Source organism: Carassius gibelio, chromosome A8 (assembly GCF_023724105.1).
Source record: "Carassius gibelio isolate Cgi1373 ecotype wild population from Czech Republic chromosome A8, carGib1.2-hapl.c, whole genome shotgun sequence".
NCBI lineage: Eukaryota > Metazoa > Chordata > Actinopteri > Cypriniformes > Cyprinidae > Carassius > Carassius gibelio.
Genome location: NC_068378.1, coordinates 13,503,569 through 13,525,369, shown reverse-complemented (window position 1 = coordinate 13,525,369; position 21,801 = coordinate 13,503,569). Strand labels below are relative to the sequence as shown.

General features: G+C 34.8%; 1 protein-coding gene across 1 annotated transcript in view; it reads right to left on the bottom strand.

Annotated features, from left to right (window-relative positions):
- Nucleotides 1-21,801, bottom strand: part of LOC128018500 (importin-11) — a 130,950-nt gene that overhangs the window by 28,306 nt on the left and 80,843 nt on the right. The window contains exons 23-26 of the mRNA XM_052604051.1: nucleotides 13,789-13,868; nucleotides 11,856-11,936; nucleotides 3,329-3,424; nucleotides 3,099-3,212 (exon numbers count right to left, since the gene is read on the bottom strand). Of these exons, the coding sequence (XP_052460011.1) occupies nucleotides 3,099-3,212; nucleotides 3,329-3,424; nucleotides 11,856-11,936; nucleotides 13,789-13,868 (371 nt within the window). The remainder of the gene's footprint in view (nucleotides 1-3,098; nucleotides 3,213-3,328; nucleotides 3,425-11,855; nucleotides 11,937-13,788; nucleotides 13,869-21,801) is intronic.

The window sequence follows — 21,801 nt, the reverse complement described above, 5'->3', positions numbered from 1 at the left end:
TTGTTAAAGATTGTTTGCTTCAGAGTATTTGACCTTGACATGAAGGTAAGAAGTATAAAAGCACAGGGAAAAGAGGTGATTTATTTTTCCTTCTAATTGTGTTTAGTCCTCCAACATCTGATGCATACATGATGAGTTTGAGTATTTAGATTTAAACCATAGGGATGTAACGATTCACCTTGAGCTGGTTGAAAATCAATACAAATATGTGTAGATTCAAATTGGTTGAGATGTTAAACGAATCACGATACATTATGGGGTGGGTGTTTATATGAATGTATCTTTGAGGGGAACTATTGTCTTTAGAAAAGTTTAGATAAAAATTTCTTTTCATTTCGTCTCAGTATAATGCACATTAAAATAGCGTTCATAAGAGCTGGTTCTCTGTTTACACTCATAACCAAGGAAACACTGCATCGCTGCTGATCCATAAGGGCCATCTGCTGTCAGAGAGTGGAACTCCGTCTCATTCAGCTCGTCCGCTGTCTTTGTTTCATGCAGATGTTTTATGTAATATAGTTTCACAAAACTAAACTAAGAGCATTCTGTTTTTGTTTTAAAATGTAAAATTCTACAATTTAATTTAGATAAAAAAACGAATCATGCTGCATATATTCAGCATCTTTGTTTGGATTGTGATTCAAATGCAGTGGTTGCCTCTAATTTTGAATGGAAAGAGCACAGAAATTTCTTTTTAGTTTTTTTTTTTTTAATTTAGACATTTACGTTTTTTGTCTAATCACTAATAAAAGGACATATTTTCAGTTGTAATTTGTCGTAAATCAAATTTTGTTTTTAAAAAAATTTAAGAGAAAATAGGAATCAGATCGTATTGTGAGTAGAGTTATGCACCAATACGAATTTCTGGCTTACATCTACAAATAGCTATTAAAGATATTCAGCCATTATATTCAATATATAAAATGGCATCCCCTAACTTATTGCTTCATGTTTTATTTATATACTATTATTGTAAGGGATGCACAATATTTTGGTTTATTGGTTATTGGGCAACATTGAGTATTATATATTATATAAGGGTTATCATAGTTAACTAAAATTAAAACCTTTAATTGATTTATGTAATTGAAATAAAATAAACGTTAACTGAAATAAGTTGTAGTATAGTATGAAAGTATAAGATGTATATAAAAAATGTAAAACTAAAAAAAAAATTCAGATATGCAGAAGCAGATATAATACAAAAATAGAAAAAAAATTACAAATACTTTATAATTAAAATTAAATGAAATTATAAAACTATAATAATATCTCCAGACACACTAAACTACAAAAATAATTACAAAGAAACCACAAATAACATCAAATTAAAACTTAGGAACTTAGTAGAAAGTAGAAGTAGAATTATATTTTCTTGTAAAATATACTCCAACATACAGTATTGTTCAAAATAATAGCAGTACAATGTGACTAACCAGAATAATCAAGGTTTTTAGTATATTTTTTTATTGCTACGTGGCAAACAAGTTACCAGTAGGTTCAGTAGATTGTCAGAAAACAAACAAGACCCAGCATTCATGATATGCACGCTCTTAAGGCTGTGCAATTGGGCAATTAGTTGAAAGGGGTGTGTTCAAAAAAATAGCAGTGTCTACCTTTGACTGTACAAACTCAAAACTATTTTGTACAAACATTTTTTTTTTCTGGGATTTAGCAATCCTGTGAATCACTAAACTAATATTTAGTTGTATGACCACAGTTTTTTAAAACTGCTTGACATCTGTGTGGCATGGAGTCAACCAACTTGTGGCACCTCTCAGCTGTTATTCCACTCCATGATTCTTTAACAACATTCCACAATTCATTCACATTTCTTGGTTTTGCTTCAGAAACAGTATTTTTGATATCACCCCACAAGTTCTCAATTGGATTAAGGTGTGGAGATTGGGCTGGCCACTCCATAACATTAATTTTGTTGGTTTGGAACCAAGACTTTGTCTGTTTACTAGTGTGTTTTGGGTCATTGTCTTGTTGAAACAACCATTTCAAGGGCATGTCCTCTTCAGCATAGGGCAACATGACCTCTTCAAGTATTTTAAAATATGCAAACTGATCCATGATCCCTGGTATGCGATAAATAGGCCCAACACCATAGTAGGAGAAACATGCCCATATCATGATGCTTGCACCTCCATGCTTCACTGTCTTCACTGTGTACTGTGGCTTGAATTCAGAGTTTGGGGGTCGTCTCACAAACTGCCTGTGTCCCTTGGACCCAAAAAGAACAATTTTACTCTCATCAGTCCACAAAATGTTCCTCCATTTCTCTTTAGGCCAGTTGATGTGTTCTTTGGCAAATTGTAACCTCTTCTGCACATGCCTTTTTTTTAACAGAGGGACTTTGCGGGGGATTCTTGAAAATAGATTAGCTTCACACAGACGTCTTCTAACTGTCACAGTACTTACAGGTAACTCCAGACTGTCTTTGATCATCCTGGAGGTGATCATTGGCTGAGCCTTTGCCATTCTGGTTATTCTTCTATCCATTTTGATGGTTGTCTTCCGTTTTCTTCCACGTCTCTCTGGTTTTGCTCTCCATTTTAAGGCATTGGAGATCATTTTAGCTGAACAGCCTATCATTTTTTGCACCTCTTTATAGGTTTTCCCCTCTCTAATCAACTTTTTAATCAAAGTACGCTGTTCTTCTGAACAATGTCTTGAACGACCCATTTTCCACAGCTTTAAAATGCATGTTCAACAAGTGTTGGCTTCATCCTTAAAAAGGGGCCACCTGATTCACACCTGTTTCTTCACAAAATTGATGACCTCAGTGATTGAATGCCACACTGCTATTTTTTTGAACACACCCCTTTCAACTAATTCAACTAATTGCCCAATTGCACAGCCTTAAGAGCGTGCATATCATGAATGCTGGGTCTCATTTGTTTTCTGAGAATCTACTGAACCTACTGGTAACTTGTTTGCCACGTAGCAATAAAAAAATATACGAAAAACCTTGATTATTCTGGTTAGTCACATTGTACTGCTATTATTTTGAACAATACTGTATATATATTTTTTTATTTACAACTTTAAAAAAATAAAGTTCTGAATGGTGGCCTGGCATTCTCCCTCACCTCCTGGTTATATTCCACAGCCATTTGAGTGAGAAGTGATGTGAAAAAGCCTGAATTCTGCAGGAGAATCCGACCCGTCACGCCCAAGTATGTCGACATAACCACAGGATACCTCTGCAGTCAAACACACAAGAATATACAAACATTAAAAACTGGAAACAGTATTTTTCAGTGAAATTAAGTTATTGCTATAGGCCTACTATAATAGACCGTGCAGTGTTCAAACTCACTTCGCCTTCAACTATCCCCCGTAACACATCTGGCAGAAGAGGCTGAAACATATGGGAGCCCAATACAGGACTTACTTTTATGGCAATTTCAACAACCTGCAAGAAATGAAAGGAAAGAATTAATGCTAATTTCAGACAATACACCACAACAACTGACAGTGGGCATGAGTAGAATGGAACGTTTAAAATCAGCCTAAAATCTCCAGGTACTCAAAATATAAGAACAGCTAGAAATCAAACAGTTTGAACATATTTGAGGATTGCTATCCATCAACTCATTTTAAAGTTGTAAAGAGATGACAAATAGTAGCTGAACCGTAGTAAAAGGCTGAAGGCTCTTCTAGGCAGTAAGCTGGTGGTGAGTGATTTGAACGCTCATCTTTAAATCCCTCGGTTAGATGTTCCATGGTTTATCCATAGTGTGAAATCACTCAACCTTCTTACTGTATTATTTTTTTTTCCCCTTCTAAAACATGGTTTCCACATTGCTTGGGTGAAGCTTTTAATTATTTCAAATTGATGTATTTTTTATTCAATAAGTTTATTTTTGCCACATTACAATATTTATAAAATACTTACATAAATAAACAGCAACTTTTTATTTGTATTTAAAAAATGTCTACAGTCATATATATGTATATATACACACACACACGCATATATACATATGATCTACATATTCTTTGTAAGATTTTAGTGCAATATCACAATTCTTTTGAACAATTTAGAGTTATTGGATTCGTTCAAATGGGAATAATTCAATGTACTCAATTCTATATATTTTTTTTAGATCCCAAAACGGATTCATTTAGAAATTACTTATTATTATTAAAGAACTGAGGTAATTAGGGACTCCAAACAAAGAAAAAAAAAAAAAAAGACGGAACATCAGACACATATAGGGATTGTTCAAGGGCACAATGGTGGCTGTTCAAGTCTCGCTTTATGCAGGAATCACATCACAAGGACTCTATTAATATATTTTACCACCATCATGAATCGAGGAGGAGGAGGCCTGGAACAAGCCTGCTGGCATGGCCTTTAAAAAATGAAATGGGCAAATAAAAAAAGCACATTAAAGGTGTAATAGGAGATCTTGTAAAATGCTAACATTAGACTGATAGCACTGAACGCGAACGTCCCACCCTCCCTGCAATTGCCGTCTAAAGCCACGCCCCGAACGCATTTATGCTCACAGAACAAAATACCAGAGACAACATTACTACAACAGGCTACATCAGTGGTTCCCAATTCCAGTCCATGTTCCAAAGTGAAGTAAACCCCTGCTCAGGAAGTAGGGAGCAATGCACATGTGTAGGGATCATATCAAATGTAACACCGTTCATTCACGTAGACAGAGTTGGTCATCTGAATTGGGTGTGTTAACGAAGCAAGACATGAAATATGTGCCCGAGCACTGGAATAGGGAACCGCTGGGCTACATCATGTGACATTAACCAGTGAGAAAACTTTAAAAGAACTACAATACCAGGAAGGAAGGCCGGGTTGTTGATGTCTGTCTGCACAGTGTACGTGAATGCGCTAATGAAGTATTCTGTCTGCGCGAATAGGGTGTGCAGTGGTATGCAGATGCATACAATCCATGTATCATTCGTTCTTTTCCTTTTCAATTAAGAAAAAAAAAATCAAAAAAGGACTTATTTCCTTATTCGTTTACAAATATAATATTTAAAAAAACAAATAATGAGTGATTTTTTGTATTTTCGATTACATGCTCAAATTGAATATGACATATGAAAAACGCCTCCAACATGAATCTGATTTTGATATTTAGTTATCCAACTTGGTCCGTGTATCTTTTGGTAATTTGATTTTCTATTTAAAAATAAATAAAGATAAATGAGAAACGGTTTGATTTTGTTTTTTCGTTTTAAGAAACGCAAAACAAAAATGTAGCTGGATTTTTCGTACTTTTGTTTGTGGGTAAAAAATTAGATTATGCTTTAATATTTGTTTGAATGTGTGGGCAGCGCTGAAACTCCCCTTTCATCCCTTCGACACCATAGATCATGACATACTCATAGATCGATTACAAAACTATACAGGTATTCAAGGGCAGGCTCTAAGATGGTTTAGATCCTACCTGTCCGATCGCTACCATTTTGTTTACTTAAATGGGGAGTCATCTCATTCATCATCAGTAAAATATGGAGTGCCACAAGGATCCGTCCTAGGTCCCCTTCTATTTTCAATATACATTTTGCTCCTTGGTAATATTATTAGAAAATACGGAATTAGCTTCCACTGTTATGCTGATGATACTCAGCTATATATCTCAACGAGACCAGATGAAACTTCCCAATTATCTAAGCTAACAGAGTGTCTTAAAAATGTAAAAGATTGGATGACAAATAATTTTCTCCAATTAAATTCGGATAAGACAGAGATACTAATTATTGGACCAAAAAACACTACAGAATCTTGTAGGTTACAATCTGCAACTTGACGGATGTATTGTTACTTCCTCTACAGTCAGAAATCTGGGTGTTATATTAGACAGCAATCTGTCTTTTGAAAATCACATTTCCAATGTTACAAAAACTGCATTCTTCCATCTTAGAAACATTGCCAAGCTACGAAACATGTTATCTGTTTCTGATGCAGAAAAGCTAGTTCATTCATTTATGACCTCTAGACTGGACTATTGTAATGCACTTCTAGGTGGTTGTCCTGCTTCGTCAATAAACAAGCTACAGGTAGTCCAAAATGCAGCAGCTAGAGTCCTTACAAGGTCAAGAAAATATGATCATATTACCCCAATTTTACAGTCTCTGCACTGGCTACCTATTAAGTTCCGTATCAGTTACAAATTATCATTACTTACCTATAAGGCCCTAAATGTTTTAGTTCCTGCGTACCTAACTAGCCTTCTACCACGCTACAACCCATCACGCACCCTAAGGTCACAAAACGCTGGACTTTTGGTAGTTCCTAGGATAGCAAAGTCCACTAAAGGAGGTAGAGTTTTCTCAAATTTGGCACCCAAACTCTGGAATAGCCTTCCTGATAATGTTCGGGGTTCAGACACTCTCTCTCTGTTTAAATCTAGATTAAAAACACATCTCTTTCGCCAAGCATTCGAATAATGTATCTTTTAAATTGTGAGTGTAGTTGCATCTGATCAAAGGTGCATTTTTATTCATTAGCTTGGGTTAAACTAATTTTACTTTCTTGGATCAGCAGCTATGCTAATGATGTCTCTATTTTGTTTCTATGTTTCGCTACGGGATGTAACTAGGATTTACACAAGCTCCAGTCTGGATCCAGAAAACCTGAGAAGAGATGATGCTGACCCTCAGAGGACCTCAGATGATGCTAACACTGAATCAACAAACAGAACTAACAATTATTACTAAATGTGTGACTGCATCATATAATAACTTAATAATATTGATAGTTCATCGTCTAGCTGACTATTATTATTTTTATTTTTTCTAAAATCCTGTCAAATGTGCACAAACTACTAGCTACTACTAAATATTGTAGAAACATAATTTTCTGTAAAGTTGCTTTGTAAAGATTTGTTTTGTAAAAAGCGCTATACAAATAAACTTGAATTGAATTGAACTGTACTGCACCGACAAGCGGCAAGCTTTATTTATATATATATATATATTATTATTATTATTTATTTTTATTTTTTGACCAAACTGAAATTAATTTATTCAATGACATTTGCATTTTACTGTAGGCCTATATGATCTACAATGACATGAAATGTGCAGATTTTTAGCCTACTAATTTTATTCTATGCCTATTTAAGAAAAACCTCACAGTTAGCCTAACATGTTTTCATTTGCTATTACAAACTACAGCAACTGAAGATTTATCTTGTAGAGTGTAGTCTGCTGCACTTCTCCGATCGGCGGATCCAGATCCACAGCTTCCATCCCGATAACAAGAGGAAAGAGCTTCAGCTCCGTCAGTTTGGGTCGTAAGACACCCTGAATAACATTAAAACCTTACAAAACTCAACAGGATGTGCTTTCTGTCATCTCGGTCTACATTAACTTCTTTATGAAACGTCAGAAATGAACGAGGCTCATGCATCAGACGAACCGTAGCTGGACATGTCTACTTTTAAAGTAATCAATTTAAATAGAAAAATAATAATAATAATTTTATATTTAGGCCTATGTAATTCAAATGAAACCAATGAGAGGTGCGGTGTTTCCCGTCTGAACTCATTATCTGTAACTATGGCACACCATCACTATATTCATACTGTCATCAACAGAATTTGTGAATTCAGCTTATAATTCTAAGTAGCCTATAGCCTATAATTAAAACATTTAAAGTAGACTAATTATGGGGAAAACTTAACTTATTTTAATATAAATTTTATTATAAATGTGGGGTTGGGTTTTTCCCATTTTATTTTTTGAATGGCCTAGAATAAAATAAGTAGGCAAAAAATTTAGTAGTAGGCCTATATTTTATTCCATGTCGTTGTAGATCACAGGCTAAAGTAAAATTCAAATGGTGTTTTAACTCTGCTTTGTCAATAACATGCAGCAGCTGGAAAAATGTAATATATTTTTTATTACTATTAATCAATTAATTAATTATTATTATTATTATTATTTTATCTTGCAAGCTCGCTGTTGCCGCTTGTCGGTGCAGTACAGAAGGGATGAAGGGGGCGTTTCAGCCCTGCCCACACATTCAAACAAATATTAAAGCATAATCTCATTTTTTACCCACAAACAAAAATACAAAAAATCCAGCTACATTTTCGTTTTGTGTTTCTTAAACTCATTTATCTTTATTTATTTTTAAATAGAAAATCAAATGACCAAAAGATACACGGACCAAGTTGGATAACTAAATATCAAAATCAGATTCATGGTGGAGGCGTTTTTCATATTTGTCATATTCAATTTGAGCATGTAATCGAAAATACAAAAAAAAAAAAATCACTCATTATTTGTTTTTTAAATATTATATTTGTAAACGAATAAGGAAATAACAAGTCCTTTTTTAATTTTCGATTTTTTTTTCTTAATTGAATATGAAAAGAACGAATGATACACGGATTACATACGTGGACAGGCAGTGTTTTGATTGGACGTACATTTCTTGGTCCTATGCCTCCCACAGAATATATAAAGACAGATAAATACATTTAAACCACTTAACTTAATGATTGCTATTCAGACGACTTTCAACAAGTATAACAAAAAATGCTACTGAAGACAATCACCTGTTGCACCTTTAAATTACTGTTAAATTCACAATTCGAATATCGAAATATATCATAAATATTCTATATACATCACACAACTCTGCTGCACACTTCTGATCTTGAGGACAACCAACTAATTTTCAATGATCTGAAACTGCCTAGCTGTTCTGAAAGAGGGGAAGAGGAGCTTGTTCTTTTGTCGTGTGAATTCTGTTGTCAAACTATGCATTGGCTGGAAAAGAAATCTTGGCAGCCCAAGGCCATTACCCCTCCTATTCCAACCTCACTTTGACAGGACGCAGGATGAACCATTCCCTCAAGGTGTGCTATGATTTTTATTAGTCTTCTTCAAGCTGTTGGTGCACGAACAGTCTGGCACATAGAGCAGAACCTTACTTAAGGGAGTTCAGAGGGGAATCTCGAATTTTTTTTATAAACGAATGCGTCTGATGTGTCTGGATTAGAGCCATGATGGAATACAGAGCTTGAGCTGGCACAGCCTTCCCAAACTGCTGCAGGAATTACGCCATTTTCTCTTTTAAAACGAAAAGAGAAACGAGAAAACAAAACATAAAACATAACAGCACACTTTACTGTTTTGAGGTTTACTTAATTTAGTTATCTTGTCTTCCATTTAATAAAAAAATATTTTATGCAGATAGAAAAAAAAAAAAAAAAAAAACACAGTGTGCAGGGTTCCATATATTTATATAAAATAAATATATCATGATAATATATCATGATACAGTGCGATCCATGATCTGTAAAGAACCGTTTTAAGTAAATGTCTTACAGTAACCAGTATTTTTTGCTTAAATGTCAAATCTATTTCCTGTGGTAATCAACCTAGTGTAACTGTTAATAGAGCTTGAACTCTGAACATTCCTTTGCAATCCATTATATAGAAATAGCACATCAGTTTAGTAAGTAGTTGTAAGAATGCTTTTCAGAGGAGGATCTGGGCACGGACAGTACACAAGCTGGTGGTCAGTGTGTGAGAGCATCCAATGACACCCCTAGGGGCTTCCACTTGTACTTGGTTCCAGCTGCACAGTTTGCTCTTCAAATCAATCACTAACTACCACATGTTTCCCTGCGGATGTCCTGGCCAGGGCGGACAGAAGGCCAAAAACATGTTGCTGAACAACACTGAACTCATTCAAGCTAGCCCTAGATTTATGCAACTTTTCTTAAAGGATAGTTCATCTAAAACAATATAAATTCAGTTATTTTTTCACACTCATGTTGTTGTAAACTGTCTTTTTTTTTCTTGTGTGGAACACCCAACATCCTATGACATGGTGAGCGACATCTCTATCTGATTTTTGAGTGCTCTTAACAGAAGAGCCTTAAAATGAGTTTCTCTTGAAAAAGGTGATTTCTGTCTTAAAAGAACATGAACTGTAAAGTCCTTGATTCGTGTACACCATCAGATAGCTGAATGGCCTGTCATCTCTCATTGTCCTTTAGCCTTTGACTTCAGCGACATCTCGCCAAACAAATTTTACTGAGAAGATGTCCCCTTCGTTTTGTGTTAATTAAAACTGTCTGAGATGTGAAAGCAGCACCGCGAGATCCTGCTGATTTAACTTAACAGTTAATTAGGGAGTTAGAAAGCTCATGGGCCCAATGATTTACGTACCGATCATGTTACCCGTGGTGTAAGGCAGCAGGAGAACCTCTGTGAGGTTAATCGAATGGCTGCCCACACATCTGAGACTTTCACTGCCTATACAGATGCTTTAATGCATTCAGAACAGCTCCCATGCTGAGCGCAGGTCTGACAGGCTGTGTGATATGTACAGACTTATAACAATGTTAACTTATTAACCATTACAAAGCTGAAGTTATTTATTTCTTTCAAAGCTGTATTACTTTAATTGTTCACAAAATGTGACATTAAGCAAAGGTTCATGCTGCTCTTCTCTAGAGTGAGAGTGGATGCTGATTTAAATAGCCACGATTAAAAAAGGATAGTATATTAAATCTTTTCTATGACTTGTGCTATATAACTCTTCTCAAGTCATTCGCTATCTTAAACTGAATTTACACTAGTTTAAAAGTTCAGAAAGATTATTTTTTATTATTTTAGTCCGCTATCTGAATAAAATTGACAGTAAATTAATTTTTCAGATGTTTGTAACAATGTTACAAAATATTTTCTTTCATTTGTTAGACTTTTGCAACATTACAAAAGATTTTCATCTGAAATAAAGTTCTTTTGAACTTTCTATTCATTAAAGGATCCTGAAAAAGAAAAAAAAATGTTTTTCTCACTGATCCTAAGAAATGTTTCATGAGCTCAAAATAAGCATATTAGAATTATTTCTGTAGAGTAATGGCTGCTGAAAGATTTTGGATTTCAACAAAAAATGAAAGCACGTTCAGTTCGTATCGTATCAAAAGATTTGTCAAATGGCAAACATGTCTTAGTCAACTTTTAAGGGTTGTCTCTTTCCCAAAAATTCTACCCAAAATCTTGTTTTATTTAATGTTTCTTTGGTAAAAGACAAGAAATAAGATGTAGTAGTGGGACCACCAAATAAATGGATTCTGTAACAATCAATCAACCTGACATGCTTTTTCCTCCAGTATTTTTATCTACTTTTTATTTTCAACAGAATTCTTGTAGACACTGATTCTCACCATCAAAAGGCACAAAACGAGTCTTTCTATCAAACTGTCAAAAAATATACGTCTATGTCTCAGATAACCCAGGGCCCGTTTTTTTCCAATTAAAGTAGCCTTCACTCTGGTGGAAAGATGCTGTCTGTTGGCACAATAGAAGACGAGGAGGGTGTAAATGTGCACACACACCTGTGCTCCACACCAATTAGGATCGAGGGAGAAAATTGACACTAACATAAACACAGATATCCAAAACCTCTGGTAATTCTGCTTTTCCTAGCACTCCAGCTCTTCCTGTGAAGGCACAGGGCACATTTCATGCTCCAAATTGGCTTGGGGTCTCAGATGAGCATCTGCTAACCTATGAAGGAGCAGCTGGAGGCCAAAACGAAAAGCTTTATCTCTAATGGCAGCATCCTGGCAGCCGTTCCACAATGCTCTGTCCCCTGCCTCCAGAAGTGAAGCGAAGTCGAGAAGGGCTTCAAAAAAAAAAAAAAAAAAAAACTGAGCTCACTGTGGTCTACTAAAAACCAAAGCGACAGGGTTGAGGAATGGGTTTTCTAGTCATTATTCGGCAGCAGTGCTGGGGAACTTTATTTCACAAAAGAGTGTCAAGAAGACGAGCACAAAAGAGCCTTATGGGGAAGGATGGATTGGGCTGTTTGAGAAAGAATGTTAAGGATTGAGTCGTACCTTCAGAACCTGGACTTGGCCTTCTGTAGTGATGTCTTTCAGCAGTTCACAGAAAGATCTGCAAAGGGCTTCAGCATAGTTCTATAGAGAGATGACCACATTGTAAAAACAGAGCACAAACATTTCTGGCATGCATTAATTATGCAATATATAATCTTTTTTTATTCATTTATTTTTAATTGCTGCATTTTTTATGACAGCTGTATGTAGTAATTGTCATGTCTATTTAAGTCCCTCTACAAGGGCGTAGTTTTGGTTTGAACATGGGGGGGGGGGGGGTGTCATTTGTTGAGTTGGTTGATAACTGCAATCAAGTAACAGCCTAGTTAACAGCTGTTTGTTTACATAGGTTATATTATGTAGGGCACTTATAGGCTTTATGAGTGAAAGAATGTTCTTATTCAACATGCCATGGGGTGTCAATCTAACTTAACATCGATTCTGACTTGTACCTGCTATTATGAAAATGTACCATAGTACTTTACTGTAGCATTTGTTATAACGAGGCTAGCCTATTAATCATTACTAGGCCATTTCTTTATTATTATTCTATATAGCATTTGTTATGAACAACAGCAGCTTGCACATTTAGAAACAACAGCCTCAACACGGCACAGTTGTAATATAAATCTATAGGGAAAAATAGATTCCCTTAAGTTAGCCATAAATTTACCACAGTAAATAAGCCTACAATAAAACGTTATAAATTCTAGTGAAGGCTGTTATGAGTAGTTAACATTTTTTGGTCCCACTTTATATTAGGTGGCCTTAACTACTATGTACTTACATAAAAAATAAGTACAATGTACTTATTGTGTTCATTTTGTATTGTAAAACACTTTTGCTGCTATTGAAGTGGGATGGGGTAAGGTTAGGGAGAGGGTTGGAGGTATGGGTAAGTTTAAGGGTGGGTTAAGGTGTAAAGTATGGGTCAACATTGTAATTATAAATGTAATTACAGAAATTAAATACAGATGTAATTACACGTATATGTTTTAAATATAAGTACAATGTAAAAACATGTACACAATAAGTACATTGTACTAAATTATTAATTAAAATGTAAGTACATAGTAGTTAAGGCCACTTAATATAAAGTGGGTCCCATTTCTTTATATATATGTTAGTGCTGGTGCAAGATTGTTTTCTCCTCTCTTCATTATTTTTGATTCATGTGCCTTTTTTTAGATATTTTTTAGATAGACTTTCACCATAGCATTTTAAAGTGGCAATTTCTGAATAGAATTCAAAGCGATCATACATTTTACCATCAGCTTCACAATGGCAATCTTATCACATTTTTCGAGTGTGCTGGTGAATGTGTGCAGAGAATACATGGTGATTTGCGATGCTCATGCATGGTTAAAAGAACTGCACTTCTGTTTAAGTTGTTCCAACATCTTATTGGATCAATAAATCATTAAAATACTGAAATATATATATAAAAAAAAAAAAGAGTCTTTCACCATAATAAATTAAGCAATTAAGTAAACAAATATATGTTTGTTGACTTTTTAGTGTCTGTTGCCATTTTTGCCATCACCTTCTAACATAAAATTAAATTTATTATTATTAATTTAATTATGAATGTTTCATAATTTCTTTTTTTTTTCATTATCCAATTACAAGTTTCCCAATAAAACATCTTGGCAATACTCTATTAATTTATGATCAATTGATTGTCCCTGAGACCTCAAATTCACTTTTAACCCTGTTGATGTATGGCGATGTGCTTTTAAGGATCAGCAACCAGATTCTTAGACAAATAACATCATCCCTCATTATAAAAAAAATATTCCAAACTAAAACATCACACACTAGTCTGTTCTGATTTATGCCCCATTCATCTTTTGAGAAAGTGCAAATAAGGTTATGTTCACTGAGCGATTCCCATCTTTGAATGTCTTCTTATTTGAAGTCTTTTTTCACCTACCTGTAAGAAATCTGTAGCCGAGAGATAAATGTAGGCATTGATGATCTGAAAGCATGTGCGCACGTTCTCCGAGCTCAGTTCTGAAATAGAGAAACAAAATAAGAATGATACAAGGGCGAAGCAATATCACAGTTCAATATCTCTGAGGGAAAAATAACAGTTTGGAGAGAACATGAACACCAGCAGTGAGGAAGACAGAAGCTGTGTGTGGAAAGACAGAAAATGGTTACATTTCATATAACAAAACAGCAGTCTGGAGCACAGACAACTCCAAACACAGCAACTCTGACTCATCCAGAGCTCACACTCCTGCAGAGAGAAGCCAAGACAACAGGAAATAACTGCTTCCAACTCATTTACTTCTAGGAATGCCAAAACAACATGTCAGTTTAAGTGGGATTACTTGCAAATATGCTAGCATTCAAAAGTTCAGGATCTGAAGGATTTTATGGTGTTTTTGAAAGAAGCCTCTTATGCTCACCAAGACTGGATTTATGTATAGACTGGATCAAGGTACAGGAAAACTGAAAAATTCTGAAATATTATTTTTAAAAATAATTTATATTTTTTGAAATTCTAAGTTCTAAATTTAAAATTTTAAAGTGCAATTTATTTCTGTATTGGCAAAGCTGAATTTTTGCTTCTTCGAACTTTGAATCTTCAGAAATCATTCTAATACGCTGATTTGCTGCTCAAGAAACGTTTCATATTATTATTATCGATGTTGAAAACAGTTGTGCTGCTTGATATTTTTATTGAAACCATGTTACAATTTTATTTTCAGGATTCTTTGAATAAAAATTTGAAAAGCAAACGTTTTTTTACGGTCCCAAATTTTTTAAATAAAGCTAAAATTAAAACATCGACAATTTTGACATCTAAAGCCACTTTGTGTTGTGTCTTCAGCGTCTTCATTAAAATATTGCAATGTCTTTGAGATATGAAGATCATATGGAGACCTTGCTCCGCTATTATCAAGATATGTAATTAATTTTAATTGCCCCCTTTTCAGAAGTACTCTATGTTCCTTTTGGGGGTCTAGTGAAGGAAATAAATAAGGTTTACACAACACTAAGCTGTTAGTAAAGATATAATCATACAGCAATTATTAAAGTAGCAATTACATCAATACACATCAGCACAGAAATGAACAATGAGTCTATTTCCACAGAGCAACTGCAAGCAAGAACTCATCCACTGCTTATCTTGCTATTTATTGATACAGTTGCTATGGAAACCATTAATCACTTTGACGCAGCACTTTCAATTAGATGTTGTGGCTGATCTTACTGAGCTTGAACTGATATGTGGCCTTTATCCTGTTAAATAAGATTTTAATACAATCTTTTCAAAAGATTTTTAGTTGACTTCTAGGGGTTACTGTGAAAATCAGGACAAAGCGGAGGCCAACTGTCCCCGCTTCCCTTTACAGACGACCTTGCACAAACCCATGGTGACCTCAGTTGAAAAAAAAAAAAAAAAATGCCGCAAAATGTCTCAAAGGCTGAACAGGATTTGGGGTGAATTTCAAGGGCTTTAGGATGGGGTGACCCTTATATTGTTAACAGTAATGAGAGATGGCAGAATCACTGCTTCAATTGCGCCTGGAACCGCAGCGTGTTTTGTATCTTTCAAAGGTCAAGAGGGTCTCCGTTCTGCACAACCTCACGGTGACACACACACAGCACTTCTGCCATCCTCAGCTGATGATCTGAAGACAAAATTGCTTTTCTGATTAAGACCTTCTGACAGCAGGATGGACAGAAAGATACACAAATCTAGTGACCATACACAAGCACAAATATTTGGAATTGAGACTTTTTTTTCATGATATTGAAATAAATGTCGTTTGCTCAAAAAAATCACCATTTATTTGCTCAAAAATACAGTAATATTGTGAAGTATAATTGCAAAAAAAAAAAAAAATCTATTTAAATATACATTATAAAATGTATTTTTTTTCCTGTGATGGCAAAGTTGAATTTTAAATGTTTATGAATTTTATACAAACACACATATACATATAAATGCAAAAATATAATAACAACCCCACACTGTTCAGATAAAGCAGATGGTTTCTCTGTAATGGGATTTTTTTTTTTCAACAGTGTTGAGTGGTCCATTTCCTGTACAAGAGCACTTTACACTTCCTCCTTTCACTGCACTATCATGAGAATGCCGTCCACAGACTGCTTGAAATTCAAATTATTTGAATAAAATTAAAATCATTCCCATTTCACAATAAATAAATGAGAACGCTCCTCTGCTTCCCCTAGCCTTGATTTGCAGTCAGATAATGATGATGAGGTACGAAACAATTTAATTTCTATCGTCACGTGCAGACCATGAATATTTATGCCATCAGAGGAACGGCAGCTCAGCTCAGCCTCTAGAGCACCGAAACAAGTGCGTCATGAACACTGTTATTACACAGAGGGGAAAAATGAGCTGAAGAACAGAATAAAGATGGAGGGGGGAAAAAAAAACTTCAGTCTGTAATAAGGCTCATACTTACAAACCTGCTAATTATAATAAATAGTCAGCAGTTATTTTCAGGCTACGTGTAAACAAATCTGATTTAATGTATGTGCTGGTACAATGAATATAAGTGGAGTGACTGATGTTATTTCCATCAAAGTGATGTCAATGAAGCCATAGACAACAGAACTCATGGCTGATTCTTCACTTACGGCCACTTTTGGCCAGGTAGACATAAATAAAACCGGTTAAAACACTCAGATTCATTTATTTGTCTAATGACAATGTCCAATAGTTGATGTACATCACTGGTGACATTTTTCCAAATTTCCAATATAATGAAAAAATCATTTCCATCATATTTCAAATTATAATGCATTTACTAGCATTCTGTGGTGGAGCGTGTATAAATAAATACAAATTCACTTGTGTTCTTAATCTTGTGAGAGCTAATTTCAAAAAATATTCTTCCATTCTTCATTAGTGTGGTGAAAATGACAACTGCGGTACAGTTCAAGTTTTTTTAAAGGTTGATAAATCATCACCACACAATAAATACTGAAATGTTACTTGTTTTTGCATTGCCTTAAATTGAAAAAAGCACCTTCAAATAAATCAGCAGAACACCAAACAATCATAACATCTCTTCTCACAGCCATTACTTTTTGTGAAGACGCCTTGGTGAACCAAGAGTTCTGAGTATAACAAAATATTTTTAAATCTGCGTGAAATCGATTACTGATGCCATGGCAGGAGTATTTACACCACTAATGAAGCTCTGCTGTAACAAATCGAGAAGTTCATTACTTTCCTGAAAACCTCATTAAGCCAAGTGTCAACATTTCAGTAGCCCACATGGTGTTAAAGCCTATAATGGAACATATACTGATGTCATGTCATTTAGCAGGTCTGGTAGCACTTAATAAATTAGCCCAACCAACCTGTGCAGCACCATTCAGGGTACACTATACATTACAATTAATACCAAAAATACGTTGTTAACAGCACTGCATTCTTCATCCCTTTCAAAATGGATATTTTAATAAAATTATTTTTTACAAAAAAAAAAAGGAAACAGCACAACGTGAGGTCACAACAATGGCTCTCATATAAATCAAAATAAAGCCACTTTTCAGGCAAACACAATCATTATGTCTGCACTGTCATTACTGGAGTTTATGTAAAACTGCCTTGGAAGACCTTAAAAGGTAAATCTGAGTATTATATATAAATAAAATGGGGGGTTAAGGGAAAAAAATGCTAGGATTCTCTGAAATCTATTACTGATACCACAGGGAACTGTCAAATGAATTATTTGTGGAGCTTGTATTCAGATCCATGTTTGAGCATAATTAGCTGGGAATTCTTGGACTAATGCAGTCAGACTGAATTATGAGCTAATTCTGCTGTGACTAAACCCTGCGCACACTGAGAATATAATGACCAGGCCATTGAGGCATGATTAAACATGCTGCTATACAGCTACTTCAAATCTTACCCACGTTTCATGTCAGTTTTAGCCTGTATAAGCAATATGAATGGCAATGAAATAGCCTTAACTATGAAATTATTTTGAAAGTACTTTTAATATTAAGGCAAATGCATTACTGGCAAAATAAAAAAAATAAAAACTTCAGTTTAACAAATAGTACAAAAGTACATTTACAGATACTTTTAATGACTGTACATTAACAATGAGAAAATGAACAGGTAATTATATATGAGACAATCTAGGTTTCACACTTCAAGCGTGAGCGGCATATTTTTTTTGGCGTGCATGAGCGCCTGAGCGTCAAGCATGAGCGTCGTGTGAGCAGCAGTGAAGCGGGGATTTCAGTGCGAGTCTATTTTTGTTGCGCTGCTGACGCTCAATTAAAGTGACAAGACAACACACTTTTGATGGACAAAATAAAATGTGAAAAATGCACAGAATAAGCATGTCTAGTGTGTTTGAAAACGAATTGGAGTATGTCAGGAAAGAAAATGAAGAATCAAAAATGTGTATAGTAGATTTGACCATTTAAATTTTTTTATTTATTTATTCAGTTTGATTACTTTTCTGCCAGTGGGTCCCCAAACGCATCGCACCGCCACCACCGAAAACTCATGTCTACATAGACAAGCAAAATTATAACTTAAAACATTTGATCAAACTCACAACGACTGATTCATCTTGCCCAGGATCTTAAGTTACATTGGAGTACATAAGAAATTTGTAGAAATCATATTGACAGCTTCTGTAAATATTGTATTCTGTAGGTTTTGCACTCGTATTCACTTACGATTGACATGGCAAATCTGTGCATTTTATTTTTAGTACTTCATTTACAGAAACGGTGCTATAGACACAGTTAATCCACGACATCTTCACGTGGACCATTATAATATCTTACAGTGAGCTCACCGCGTGGGCATGGTCGCATTAGATATAATGATGGGAGACATGAAAGACTCAATATTTTATCACAGAAAGTCTTTTTGAAAACAAATATTCTTAGTTTAAAAATATGTCAAGCGGTCTATAGATATAATCTCTCATCTCTGAGTATTTGCGTAATCGAAAATCGATTGCACAATCGATCAGACCAACCAAAAAAAGTTTCGAAAATGAAAATAGGGAATCGATTTTAACCAAATATGTACACTATTAATTTTAAAATAATTAAACAATTAAAAAATATAGATGTAACAAAACTCACAAACAGAAAAAGAAAATAAAGAATTCTGAAAGTGCAGTAAGCCTTGCGAAAGCTAGACATTAAATACCAGCAATTTTACGCAGGGACATCGAAAGCGACCTCTTATGCTGCGTTCACACCAAAACGTGAATAGAGCGTCTGCCGCAAATTATTTCAATTTTAAGTCAATGTAAAGATGCATTTACGCGCGTCTGAAGTTCTCGCTGCGCATTAGATGCGAATTCACCTCATTCGCCCATCTACTGTAGTTACAAAAGATTCTGAGTTATGAAAAGGACCATTGAAAGCTGACAGCGACCGGCTTTTATGGTGGAATATTGGCAGTAATACCTCCACCTTGCGCAGCTGTACATGAGTGTCCCTGGAACATCAGTGCGGTCGGAGCGCTTCTTCTCAACAGCTGGACATATAGTGAGTAAAAAAAAACACTTCTCTGGAGCCCGAAAATGTTGATCGACTTGTTTTCCTGTCCAATAAATTTGTAATGGCCCTAGCCTTTAATTATGCCTGCCTAATGCTGCCTAGCCTAAGTGTCGGTTACGTTCAATAAAAAAAAAAAAAAACACACACACACATGGCCTAGTTCTCAAGTCCATTTAAAGTTTCATTTTTTGAACAGTTGTTTGAAATGGATTGAATAATTTTTTTTAAATAATCTTGGAGATTTTTGAATCGCCTAAATCATAAATGCAGCCGGGTTGAAGCCTGCAGTGATGTTTTTCTTTTTTTATGGCAGCCGTCCCCCCTGCATATATATTTTTCGACAATGTTGCACTCCTGTTGCTGTTTGTTATTCTGCATGAAACTTCATGCCAATAAATAAGAAATATTGCTGACTTGTGTGTTTCCTCTCTTTACGTTCGTCCGTTATTTGACGTTAAAAAAGGAAAGGTCTTATTTTTTTTTGAGATGGAAAATCTATTTAACAATCGATTCGATGAACACTTATGTCTTAAAAATCGAAAATTATTTTTTTCAGCCCTACGTGTTTCTAAATGAATGATGCAGACCAAGGTTGCAGACAGTGCACTCAGTTTGTTTTTTATTTTATAAGTACAAAAAGATTTGTGGTTGTGTGTTCATACAAATAAAAGTAGACCCTTTACAATTCGATTGATGTATTGCTCTTATCTGTACGATCAAAACTGAAAGTGTATTTTGCCACGAAACGTGTATCAGCGTTTGTCGACCCCAGAAGGTTAAAATTAATTAATTCAAAGATCTGTATCTTATTTTTAAACAAATTTGAGCATGGGAAAGGGACTAAATAAATAATTACTAAAGCATGGAAAAATGTAAAACATTTCGACTTTACTAATCATAATCAATCCATATATATCATTGCCACAAAATTAGATTTTTTTTTTAAATAAGCAAGAGAACAACAAAAAGAAATAAGGAAGAGTGCTCAAATTTGTTAAGAAAAGAAAAAGTTAAGAAAAGCTGAAAAAGGTAGTGAAATTTCAAGAGGAAAAAAAGTGCTTATTATGATTCTGTATATGTAGGGGCAGTGATGGACAGATACAAGGTCTTGCTTGTGCACCAAAGTGGGAAACAAATCTCATAATTTCATCCCTTGTGCCAGATAGCATCCTTTTAATATTCAGCCATTGTTACTTGCTCCATTAAGACATTTAAGAGCTAATCTGAGGCCTTCAGAATTGTTAAATGTTCAAGAGTACTACAGACGGCCAAGGGCCAAGCTCAAAGCGCTAAGAGACATTTAAAAAACAAAACAAAACAAAAAAAAAACATATCAGATGAACAGATGAGTGCAGGGCATTGCTAATGAATTTATATGTGGAGAAAAAATATATAAATACAATAAACTCTATAAATCTCACATGGCTGCCATTCTTTTCAAAGGCATCAAAATCACAAGCAACATATAACCTCTCAAAGCAGCAACCCAACCTCAGTGGATTTTTGTCATTTCAATTATTTTTTAAAAAGGTCACATGCCAGCTATAGCTTGAGACAATGAACCAAAAGAAGAGTAAAAACATTACCTTAACAAAATGAAATATCACTGAAATCAATGTTCACATAAAGAAATGTCAGGTTTTAAGATTTGTCTAGTCAAAATGAAGCCACTTTTCTAAAAGAAACTCAAACAAGCTAATGGATAGGCATTCTGCCAACAATTTAACAGCAGACCAAAGGCTTCACATATGCTTTTACAGAGGTGATGATAATGCAACAATTTAACTGCAGTAGCGAATTAGATGTACCCTGTGAAGAGCCCTACCTGTGTGCAAAAAACTTCTTTTGTGGAGAAAATTATGTTAATAATCTGTATTTCAATATGTATGAACGTCGTTTCCTTGCCGGTGCCATTACACAGAAGTGTTGAAACCACAAAATACATTTTTATGCTTTTCATGAAAAGCTACAAGGCATAAAAAGTTCTGCCTTTTTTATATTCTTCTATGCATAATATAAGTGCTTATTCAACTGATAAGGAACACGGTAATCCTTTTATTCTCAGAAATCTTTTATATATAAAAAAAACCCTGCTGTGTTTTATACTATTTCTTGTAGTAGGATACCAAAGTGATCCAGATGGTGCCATTGCTGTTATGATGATTATGAACTTTCCCCCCCCATTATTATGATATTTTTCCCACCAGTAGTCTATTCTATTCAATCAGTTATGAATTTTATTTTTATTTAGATACAGAAGAACTTGTCTGTTGAATATATAAATGAACAAACAAAAAATCTGGATCTCCATGTCTGCCATACAAGTGTTCCTGCTCATCTCTAGCCTGGATCTCTTCTCTCCACTTTTCCTAATTGCAGATACATTTTTGATGGGGATCACACTGTAACACCA